We start from the raw sequence: 12,721 nt of genomic DNA on the forward strand, positions 1-12,721 counted from the left end.
TTTGGCAATGTGGGGCTTGGGTTTCTCTTTTTAAGTGTGCAGTGATTTGTATACCAGATACTTTAGACTTTGCAAAGTTTGTAGGTACAAGGAATCTGGATCCTTTACAATCCTAGCCAAAAAAAATATTTCTCATATGGTTGCTATCTTTCTTATTTTCTTTTATTTCAATAAATATCTTTACAAGAAGAAGTTATAACCCCCAAGGAGCTTCAAATAGACTTTCCACAGTGATCCTGGAGTCCTCATTTAGGAATAGCAGGGGTATTTCATAAATGAAGAATATGTCTAGACCTTTTGTGTGATTTTGTTTCATGCACAAGAAAAGATATGAGCATGTATAGAAAGGTAAATTCTATATGAAGAATGAAACTGATATGCAGATAATCCTACATCAAGACACTAAGAAATCCCAATCAGACTGGTGGAACAAAATTGCCATTCTCTATGTGTGCTGGGCAGAATAATGATTTAGTATGGATTACTAATCCTATTGTGCAGAGGTGGGCTGCACATACGTTAACAACCAGTTCGCCTGAACCGGTCCAATCAGGCGGCAATCCTCCTCTGCTATTGTCTCAGATTGGCTCCCTCATTTTAACAGTGGGAATAGTGAATGAACATTCCTATGAATTTGGTTGTGTGCTGATTAGCATGAATGAACCTATCATTATGATTTCACCTTATAGCCTAATGAGTAATCAGGGAATTGATGAAGTAGTTTTAATGACAGGGAATGTTTTCCTTAATGACCTAGAAATTTCTCTCTTGTGTTTGAAATGTAACAGCAATCAGAAATAGCAGAAGGGGCAGAGGAATGATTTATAACAGGTTTTGAGACAGTAGAGGTAGAAAGCTCTGTTTGCAGGCTCAAATAGCTGTTCTCTTTATTTAACTGATATATGATCAATAGTTTTGTTGCCTAATTTAGAAATCTATTATTTCAAATAAATTCTGCTCACACAATGTAAAAACAAAGATTGTAAAGGTAACTTTCTCCTTTTAAGAAAATTAACTCCTGTATTATTCTTCAGACTTTTTACTGCCTTGCCTTCTGTACTGCCTTTGCTTATAAAGACATTACTCATTTGTACAGATATATCTATGTCTTTATGTGTTGCTTACCCCAAGAGTTCCATTTATTTTTGAGTCCACCAGATATTGATACAATAAACTTCACAGAATTCAGTATCTCATGAATCTTAGTTTCAAAATCCCTAATCTGAAACCTTTTTTTTTACAATCAGTTTTCGAGTGATATTGAATTTGTGTGAGGACAAGGAACGCTTCCCTACTATGGAACAACATAAGCAGTCTTTCAGAGGTCTTCCAAAGAACAGCTAAGCTTTAGTATTAATATTTTGGCACTGGGGCCATAGGAACCCCATCCTGCCAATCACATGATATCAACACTTGGAATTTAAGAACATGACCTACCTTTGTCACAATACTTTTTTTATCCTTGAACAGGGACATGCACTTTCAGCTCAGAAATTTACATTAACATTGAACAGCCCTCTCTCAAAGAGGGGGAAGAATAGATACCACCTATCTCCTGTCCACAATGCAGTCCTTTCAGTAGTTTAAAAAGATTCACTCCCTATTTGCACTCTGATATGTGCGACCCTGAGGAAACAGATAAACCCAGAAGTGGCTTCAAGAGCTCTCAGAGTGCTAACAACCAGATGACTGCAAAGAAATATGACCCTTGCAACCCACACTCCCCATCCTGTCAGAACTAATCTTTCCATCGCCTGTACCATCCTGCCAGAACTAATGAAGCTTCTTGGATGAGAAGTGAAATGTCTTCTCAAAAATAAAACAAAACAAACAGTACAGTTGTCTTTTGAAAAAGCACCTTTGAGACATAGCAATAGTACATGTTGGGTTTTGAAAGGCAATAAATTTGCTGCCGTGATGGGAAAGCATTGGAGGCTTTTCATTGCAATTATTTATATTTGTAAGCCCTTACATTCTGCACTGAAAAGCATTTCCTCAATTTATCTATGGTATGTTTTTGCAAAGCAATGGATAAATTCATAGATATATCTGCAGAAATACATGAACTGCAGGAGAGGGGACATTTTAACAATTTACTTTTTGTTTGAATAAACAGAGGGAGTGGATGCTTTTTTTGGAATGAATTGAGTGGAACTTGTGATTGGGATGAGAGTTTTTGGCAGAAATTATCTGTGCTCAGCTATTTGCGTAAGACAAGCACCAACTGGCTGACTGCTCTTTACTTTAGACATGCCAACATAGAGATAGAGACTTGTTCATAGCTCTTGATATTTGATCTGCAAATAGTCAAAACAATTTTAGATGTCTTTTTACAAATGCACGATTGAAAGTTTATTCCATAGAATCCTCCTGATTATACTTCTGTTTTCATGCTGTATGCTGAAAATAACATAAAACTGAAAGGATCAAAAGATTCAGAAACTAGAATGCACCAAAATTAAACTTGGTGGCAAGTAGCCATTTTCAGCAAATAGCTTAGGTGTATTAGGCCCAGAATTTGTAGAAAAGCCTTTCATGTATAAAATGAAGACCAGAGAAAATGCGGTGTGATATATGTCATTCTGTCCTTTCAATAATCTAATTATTTTTCCAACCAATTGTGATAATTTGTGCATATTTCTAATCTGATTTGTTTTTAACTGACTTTCAATTGCAAATTGGTATAAGCATGGTGTTTTGTATAAATTATTTTGGATAAAATATTTCATTGACAGAAGAGTTATACAGATTCTTTAAAATATAAGTAAACTTAGTCTTCTCCAAAGTACTGCCCTACAAATGTGTTAAAACTAAAACTTCCACTATTCCTAAACTGAATGGCTCACCTGGAAGAACTTCATATATGCCTTCTTTGCCTTGCACCATGGTCTCCTCTTTGTCTAGGTCCAAAGTGGAATCCTGATTAAATGTTACACTTGGGGTATCAAAACTCTCATGTCATCATAGGCCTCTTCTTTATCAGTATTATGGTAGTCCTTTTCTTTCTCTTCCTCTTCTTCCTCTTCTTCCTCCTTCCTCCTCTTCTTCCTCATAGGGGATAATGAAGGAATTCATATCTGAAAGATAAAAAGAAGAAAATAACTTATGAAAAGGGGGGGGAGAAAGAGAGAGAGAGGAGAAGAAGAAGAATCTACCATGTACCAGGCAGATTCAATAACATTACTACTTGCTTGCTAAAATAAGGTTAGCAATCTCCTCTGGAATTTCATCAGGTGGCCAAATCCATGCACAATCTTAAAGAAAAACGAAAGGATACAACTTTCATCCCCCCATAACAATCAAAACAAATGTTCTGAAAGGAAATAACTTAATTCTAACAGTCTAGTAGACCACATTCTGCTGAGATCCTTATTCCCATTACAGTATTGCAAATTCATGAAGACACATAAAACTTTAAAATGTAATAAAACAACCTCTGCTATGCATATAATACACATACCTCACAATCAGTGGCATGCTGCAGCTGACTTGTTCTGGTTCATGAAATTGTTATATTTCTGAATTTTGCAACCAAGTTGAAAGCAGAGTTCAGTGCCCAGTGCACTGATTAGCTGTTTGGTAGTTTCTGATGTGGCATGCTGGTAGCAGTGAAGTCAGCAGTTACTTGTTATAAATTTATTAACATAGCATGAAATGTTAACATGCCATCTCCTCTTGTATTTATACATTTGTGGGTTGAAACTAGAACTAACTATTCAATTCAGTACAAGGGAATCCCATAACAGATAAAGGGTCTTAAATATTAATGCAGATACACCTTGAATCTGTAATTCTCACAGGCAGGGTATTGTTTTCACTGTAAAGGAGGATATTATTCAGAGTATCTATAAACATAACTAACAACCTATAAATGAAATTTGGTCCCCTCATCAATGAATTTTTAGAGTGAAAAATGTAGATTAGTAACAAAAACAACAAAGCAATATTTTTTTTTCTATCGTTGTACCTTAAATAGCATTCACAATACGGGCTTTGCATCCTGACCAGCAGAGGACGCTTTGAGAGCATGCATTGTTTATAACTCAGAAAATGTCTTCACCAAGATGGAAATGTGATTTTAGGTTTTGATTAATCTATCTCACATTAAGTTTCATTATTATCAAGTTGGTTTATATGCCTAAAAGGTATCCAGGGAGCTGGGAGGAATAAACCTGGGGAAAAGTACAAAATAAAATAAAACCAAAACAAGATAGGAGAAGAAGATGTCATGTTTTGGATTTTGAGTAGATTTGTCTCAGTTCAGGTGACAAGATAATAGATCTGGAATTTTTAATCAGTCTAAAAACCAACTAAATACATATCTATTAATATTGACGTAGATTATTATATACATTTCCTTTAAACAAGGAAAAATGTGGGAGAAATATCTTTTATCATTATCCCTATCTTGAGCATTAAACTATGATCAAAATGTGCTAAGAGAATGCTAGCTTGTATATCATTATTTGGATAGGAGGGGTACTTTTAGAAGACTATTGCTTTTCTACCATAGCTATCCTTTCCTGCGCTTTAAAAGTTCCTAATCGTAGTTATGCATTCTTTAAACCTCTCCCTCTATTTCTTCAGCCAAACCTAAATTTCCCTAAATTCATATTATTTGTAGCTTCCACATATCACCTTGTTTTCTTTTTTTTTAAGTATGTTTATTGGGCAGGTACTATCATATCTAGGCCATGTAACAAACTGCTGCAAGTTCAATAACTACAAATATTGCAACTTAATTGGTGAAGTAAGGGAAGGTTCAAATTATCCTCGTGTGCACTGCAAGAATAAGAGGTCAGAAGATTAGGTGCGCATCAATGTATTCACCATCAAATTCTTCCATGAAATGGGAAACCATGATTGAGTCATACTAAAAAGAGCTCCAGAGCAACCTGTATAAGTCACAATAGTGTAGGGGGAAACAATATTGTGTGTATGTGGAGATAAAGTACTGGATTTATTCAAAACACCTGATTGAAATCTGTTCATCACTAAACTTCTTACACAGCTTTGGGACAATCAGGATTTATTTTATAAGGAATCCTCAATTTCTTATAATATCAGTATAAACAATTTGATTTCCAATCTTTTATAAAAATTTTCTGAGGCGTGTAATAAAAATGAAATGATTTTTTTTCTGATAAGTCAGAAGAGGTATACAGGTACAGTTCACTTAGTGACTATTCAAAGTTACAAAGGCACTTTAAAAAGTGACTAATTGTTTACTGTTTACTGTTTATTAGGATTTGTATGCCGCCCACTCTCGAGAGACTTAGGCCGGCTTACAGATAAACAGGGAGTGGGGAACATACAAAAATTAAAAAGAAGAGATATTAAAATTGCACAACATTCATGAAGCTCAGGATGGGGCTGGATGAAATCAACCTTCCGCTTTGCGGAAGGCCGGAAGAGTAATAAGGGTCCGGATCTCCACAGGGAGATTGTTTCATAGGGCCGGAGCTGCTACAGAGAAGGCCCTCTCCTGGGGAGTCGCCAGCCAACATTGACCGGCAGATGGAATCCGGAGGAGGCCTAATCTGTGTGATCTTATAGGTCTCTGGGAGGTAAATGGCAGGAGACGGTCTCTCAGGTAGCCAGGTCCTAAACCATGTAGGGCTTTAAAAGTAACGACTAGCCCCTTGAAACGTGTCCGGAGACCAATAGGAAGCCAGTGCAGCTCGCGGAGGATAGGTGTAATGTTGGTGTACCTAGGTACCCCCAAAATCGCTCGCACGGCTGCATTCTGGACTTCTGGAAGTCTTCGAACACTCTTCAAGGGCAGCCCCATGTAGAGCGCATTACAGTAATCCAGTCTTGAGGTGACGAGGGCGTGAGTGACCATCCGAAGGGCCTCCTGGTCCAGATAGGGTTGCAACTGGTGCACCAGGCAAACCTGGGCAAAGGCCCCCCTGGTCACAGCCGAAAATGATGTTCTAACGTCAGCTGCGGATCCAGGAGGACTCCCAAGTTGCGAACCCTCTCTGAGGGGCATATAGTTTCACCCCCCAGGCTAAGAGATGGAATAGCTGGACCATCCTTGGGAGGGAGCATCAATAGCCACTCAGTCTTGTCGGGATTGAGTGCAAGCTTGTTCGCTCCCATCCAGACCCTGACAGCCTCCAGGCACTGGCACATCACTTCTACCGCTTCGCTGAGTTGGCATGGGGCAGACAGATACAATTGAGTATCGTCTGCGTATTGGTGGTATTTAATCCCGTGCCGGCGCATGATCCCACCCAGCGGCTTCATGTAGATGTTAAATAGGAGGGGGACAGGGCCGAGCCCTGCGGCACCCCGTTGAGGGGCCTAGGGGTCGATCTCTTATACTTGCCTTACATTTTCTGTGACTTTCAGACAAGTTTATCATTCTGTTTTTATGGTTTTTCTGAATAAGTTCAAGATATCTATTGAAAATAGATGCATAAGCTAAGATTCTTAGAAGTGTATGCAGATGTTTTTGTATGATGATAAGAAATCTATTTTAAACACAGACACATATCCAAAGTTCTTAGGAATTTAAGAAGAGCTCACTGGTCACATAATTCTATCCAAACAAGGACTATTTCTGGCATGATCATCTAATGCAGATTAGAACTGTAAGTGGAAAGAGAGATATCAAATGCTCAATCTAGTTTTAGAAAAGGCCAAAGAACAAGAACCATTATTGCTAATTGCTCAATAATTGAGAAAACCAAAGAATACAAAAAAGTTAACATGTACTTTGCTAATTATAAAAAGGCTTTCAGTCATGTTGACAATGTGGAACATGTTTTTAAAATATCATTGCCCTCATGTAAAATCTATATATCAGGAATGGGTTCCTGTACCGATTGGTACCAGTTAGCTTCACACACGCTTTGCGTGTTGCTGTGTGTTGCTTGAGCATGCGCAGTTGACTGTAATTTGTTCTGTGCATGCACAGAAACATGCCAGCAATGGCAGAACAAACCAGGAAACCAGTTTGGGGGCGTGGCCAGCCTGGTTTGCTACCAGTTCTGCGACCCAGGCCAAATCACCACTACCGATTCAGCTGAACCAGGCCAAACCGGGAGCAACCCATCTCTGCTATATATAGTCAGGAATCCACAGTCCTGACAGAATATGGCAAAAAGATTGGCTTTAGGTAAAAAAAAAAGTGAGTGAAGGCTATATATTCTCTATTCATTCAATGTGTATACTAACTGTATATTGAAAGTGGCTGAATTGTAAAAATGAACATAATTTTGAATTTGGAGTATTTATATGGAGATGAGGAAAACATATTCGGCCAATGATTGCTAGATATCCTGACCATTCTACCTATCTTCAGTGGCTGCTTAAGGATGATCAGACCATAACTACAGCACAGGTGGCCAGATTCTGCGCAACAGCACTGGGATTTGTCGCAAACACGTGTCTTTTCCACCATGGTTATGTTATATAACAAGTGTGGCAAATCCTTGCACTGCCTAGTCCTTTCCCTTTTAGCTTTGAACCGACAACGGGCCACACAGTTTATGGATTGCAACTGCAGTGCATACAGACCATGTATAATTGACAGGCTGGGTTTTATTATAGATTTTAGCTGTTATTTATTATTTTGTACTAGAATTTTTAATTGTATATATATTGAGTGTTTTTATTTGTTCTGGTCTCTGGTCTAAGACTGTAATAAATTGATTGAATTGAGTAAGAAACACCAGTAAGATGCTCCTTGTTTATGAGACTACTCTAACAGCTGAAAATGGAAATGATCTGGGAGCTCTAATGATAAAAGGAGTACAGTGAAAAGTGTGCTAAGATTAAATATAAAAAGACCATATTAATAACCATACTGATAAAAATTACAGTAACCACCCTTAAATAAACAAATAGTGAATAGTTTCTGCCTTTTAGGATCAAGCTATTAACAATAAAGGAAGTAGCAGTCCAGAGATATACCAAGATTAGCATTTGATAGGACAATTATAAAGACCTTGGAATGGTGTCCTATTGGATGACCTGAATAAGCCAATTTAGGGACGATTGTCATGGAGAGGGACTATCTATGTGGTTTCTAAGAATAAAACTATGAGGTGAAAATATACAAAGTCTGGATGACCTTCAGATTGATCTTCTGTTGAAATAGGTCAAATTCTTTCTGGACAAACGTAAGGAAAGAAAAGGCAGGATCATAGCTCTCTTAGCCACCATGTGGCAACTAGGATGTAACTGAGATAATGTGGAAGTCTGTTTTAAAATAATATTTATAAGGATGGAATTGGGAAAAGCTCAGACTATTTACATCCATACATTAAAAACATATCCATCAGATAACCTTTCCATTGACCCACTTTGTTGTAGAAGGTGACAATAGATATATTCAAAAGACCTTTCAAAACAGCAAAGGAAGTTGTTTTCAACATCAGGAAGCAAAATCCATGTGATATATATCTAGATTTACAAAGAACATCTTGGCTGAAGCAGCAAGGCCATAAGTAAAGCATCTGAGACCAGACCAGACAGTTATCAAAACTCTCTGCAGTAGGCTAAAAACAGACAACAAAAAGTATAAAGGTTAAGGTGAAGATTTCCCCTGTCCAGTCATGTCTGATTCTAAGGGGTGGTGTTTATCTCTCTTTCTTAGCTGAGGGAGCAAGCATTGTCCGTAGACATTTCTGTGGTTGTGGCCTCCTTGATTATATGTTGAGGCACAACGTATGAGCAAAAATATGTTACCACATAAAGGCAGGAGAAAGAAACAGATTTAAATCCAGAGCTGATGTAAATATGGTACGGTTAAATTGTTAGATTCTATAGTATTTGATCTTCAATGATAGAGTTAACATCAAGATTATATGTGAAAGGTAGAATCTTTATCCAGCCTGGTTTATTGAGGTTTATTGTTCACTGAAACTGAAGAAGACTCTCCAATACTTTTTTATACAATGGCACAACTAATGAAGGTGTTTAATCACTACACAGTTTCTGATTTTCTGGCTAGATCCATCCTTTTGTTTTGTTGGGCGAACAACCAGTCCCTTCAATAATACCGATTTTTACTCATTCCCCACTTTCTATAAAATTAGAGATACTTTTTGAAGGAAAAGAGGGAAGAAAGGAAAGATCATTTACCTAATGACATTTTGGTAGAAGGCCTAGATAGGTTCCAATTTGCAACAGTATGTTAAAACTGAACATCTTATTCATATAGATAATACACAATTAAGGGTGATTGTACTGATTACAGTATATCTGGAATTATCAATGTGTCACTAGTATAAGGTATATAAGTAAAGATGGCAACTGGGAGTAGACGCATCCTGTGGAGCTCCAGAGGGTGGCTGTTGGAGGGTTTACTTGCTTGTTTGCTTGCTTGGGGCTCATTGCTATCTGCTTTAGGCTTTCTGTCTCTCCCAGATGAGTGATTGACTGGCCATGCATTTCTGCCATTAAATCGTTAAGCCCTGGCGAGATGCTAAAGGATCGTCCAGTGCTTTAGTGAGGACTTGCCACGCCAAGTGATTTTAAACAAAATATACAAAGAAACATAAAAGAAATTCTGCTGCCTCCAGTCATGATGCCACTCCTTGATTTCAGAAGCAAGGGAAATTAAGAAATTTCTTGAGTGAAAGTAATTGGGACTCATGGCTTCCATAATTGTTTAAGAAAAACAGTTGATCTGCCCTCACGTCATGTATTTTAAGTATTATTTCAACATTTGCCACAAGAAGGAGCAGAAGAATAATCTTTAAAAAAGTTGAATTATCTTTCACAACAAGGGAAAGACTTGAAAAGTATGGTAAATATAGATAACAATATTCAGTTTCTCTTGGATCTACGACTTTTGTTTGCCTTGAATTTATTTGGAGCATTTATATGGACAATAACAAAGTCATGGGTAAAGAGGCTAGCACCATAGTGTCCTGCAAGGTTTGTGTCATGCTTGTATTTCTGCTTATGGAGAACTCAAATTATATCTGCATCAAGTGTAAACTGATTGGATTGGTGGAAGAGAAGGTGAAGAATTTAGAGGCAAACCTTGCTGTCTTTTTTGATAAAGTGACTAAAGTAGTAGAAATGCTGTGGATATAGTATGTGTAGACTTCAGTGAAAGTGGGATATCTCAAGTTTCTGTGTTGGGCTCAGTGCACTTCCACATCTTCATAAATGATCTAGATAAGACAATAGAAGGAGAACTAATCAGATTTTCAGACCACACCAAACTGGGGAAATTGGCAACACCTTGTAAAATAGACTCCAGATTTAGAAGAATTTGACAAGAATTTGGGTCCTATCCAACAAGATGCAGTTCAGTAGTGAGAAAAGTAAGGTCATGCATTTTGGCAGGAAAAAACAAATGCACAGAGTACCAGAAGAATACAGGGTACCTGGTTCTAGTGTAGTAATTATGAGAGAGATCTAGGACCATCACATAATTATAAGCCAGAGGTTTGCTGCAGCTGCAAAAAAGCAGTCTGCATCAATAGAGTGAAAGCATCAAGAATAGAGAGGGTATATCCCTGCACTATACTGCATTACTGAGGTCACAGTTGGAATACATTGTCCAGATCTAGCCACCCCAACACAACAAAGATGCTGAGGCCTTAGAAAGAGTGCAAAGAAGAGCAACAAGTATGAGAAAAGGTCTGGAAGCTAAACCATATGATAAATGGTTAAAGGAACTACCTAACAAAAAGAGATTAGGGTAACATGATAGCTATCTACCAATACTTCAGGCACTAATACAGAGAAAAGAGAATTGACTTATTCTTCAAAGCACCTGAGGGCAGAACAAAAAACAATGGGTGGAAGCTCATTAAAGACAGATCCAACCTAAGCAAAAATTGGAACTAAGCAAACATTCCCCTATAGTGTGAAACATTAATCAACAGAATAGCTTGTTTCCCGAAGTTGTGGGTGCTCCATTGCTGGAGATTTCTAAGAAAAGATTGGACAGCCATTTGTCCAGGATTGTATAAATCTCCTGCCTTGGACAACGGGTTAGACTAGAAGACCTCCAAAGTCTTTTCTAGCCTATGATTCTAAGGTGTACAGTACCTGATACGTTAACTGAAATTTTGGGAACTGAAGTATGCTCTCAGGAGGTCTATTCAGGATAGAAATAATTTGTTGATAAATAAGTTGAGAGCCATAGAAGGGAAAGTGATGAGAAACAATATGTGGTAGAGAAAGAAAGTTCTATTCATTTGATCAGTATCCATAAATGGCAGCATGCCTATATCTGTAGGAAGAATAAGGGCATGAATTTTGAAAAAGATAGGTACAAAGTATTATAATACTGGCAACACTTATATGGAAAATATTGATAATAATAACCAGAAAAATAAATAGCGATTGAAATCCTGTGGAGTGCTGGAGATAAATGGAAAAGGTGTTGTGATCATTGGGTACATAACTTTGACTGGAAAAGAATCTTTAAATATCTCTTTCAAAAATCTCTGAGAAAAATGTGTGATTAAGAATTATGAAATATAAACAAACAAAGAAATAATAAAATAAAGAAGAATATTGCAAAGTTGTTACCAGTCTGGACTCTACCAGTATCCACCCCCAGGACTGATATAAAAGTGGGTATCTTCAGAGAAGGCAGAGATACAGGAGAGTGAGAACATACATTGTCAAAAGTCCAGATGAACAGGATAAGTATGTTCATACATGTGACACTGAGTGTGAATGACTGTTTTTTCTCTGTCACATTCACTTGAAGACCATTTAGTACAATATTTCTTCTCTTTCCACTTTGTGAAAACTGAAGGGAATGACTAATCCACAAACTGATGGGTTAGTTAAGGCTATTGATGTCCATAGTTGATTGATAAATATGTAATTGCTTCATTGATTAATTCTTAGAACTAAAATATGGGTTTGATCCTTCCTAAGGGACTCACCTTTCAGCAGAAATGTGATATGATCCACCCAGTCTATAGCTTCTGCAGAATTAGTAGCTGTGAACTGCAAAAGAAAAATATAAATCAGAATGCCAAATGCATACAACATTTCTGTTGCTAAGTGAAACATTTGTTAGGTGAATTTTGCCCTATTTTATGACCTTTTTTGCTATAGTTGTTAAGTGAATTACGTACTGCAGTTAGTAACATGGTTGTTAACTGAATCGAGCTTCCCCATTGACGTTGCTTGTTAGAAGGTTGCAAAAGGTGATCACATGACTGCAGGATACTGCAACTTTCCTAAATATGAGAATGTTGCCAAGTGGCTGAATTTTGATAATATAACTATGAGGATTGTGCAATGGTCATAATTGTGAAAAAACAGTCATAAGCCACTTTTTTTCAATGTAGAACTTCACTCATACATGAATGTGTCTAAGTTAAGAATTATGGCTGGACATTTAAATATGGCACCATCATCAGTGTAGATTACATGCCATTGGTATTATGTTCTACATGTAGTCCTCAACTTACAACCACAATTAAACCCAAAATTTATGTTGCTAAGCAAGACATTTGTGGGGTGAATTTTGTCCCATTTCACAACTTTTCTTGCTACAGTTGATAAGCGAATCACCACGGTTGCTAAGTTCCTAATATGGTTGTTAAATGAATCTGGCTTCCCCATTGACTTTGTCATAAGGTCACAAAAGGGGATCACATGACTCAAAGACACTAAAACCATCATAATACATCAGTTGCCAAGTGTCTGAATTTTGATCATGTGATTGTATTACAGTGGTCCTAAATGTAAAAACTGGTAATCAGTCACATTTTTCAGTGCCATT

The 12,721-nt window shown here is 37.3% G+C and overlaps 1 protein-coding gene across 2 annotated transcripts in view; it reads right to left on the minus strand.

Moving 5' to 3' along the window:
• SKAP1 (src kinase associated phosphoprotein 1) overlaps positions 1–11,939 on the minus strand; it is a 103,885-nt gene extending 91,946 nt beyond the window's left edge. For both annotated transcript variants that reach the window (XM_032235228.1, XM_032235227.1), the window contains exons 1-2: positions 11,874–11,939; positions 2,847–3,077 (exon numbers count right to left, since the gene is read on the minus strand). In XM_032235228.1, coding sequence (XP_032091119.1) covers positions 2,847–2,886 — 40 coding nt within the window. In that variant the 5' untranslated portion in view covers positions 2,887–3,077; positions 11,874–11,939. The remainder of the gene's footprint in view (positions 1–2,846; positions 3,078–11,873) is intronic.
• Between the last annotated feature and the right edge of the window lie 782 nt (positions 11,940–12,721).

This window comes from Thamnophis elegans, chromosome Z (assembly GCF_009769535.1).
Source record: "Thamnophis elegans isolate rThaEle1 chromosome Z, rThaEle1.pri, whole genome shotgun sequence".
In the NCBI taxonomy this organism is placed as follows: domain Eukaryota; kingdom Metazoa; phylum Chordata; class Lepidosauria; order Squamata; family Colubridae; genus Thamnophis; species Thamnophis elegans.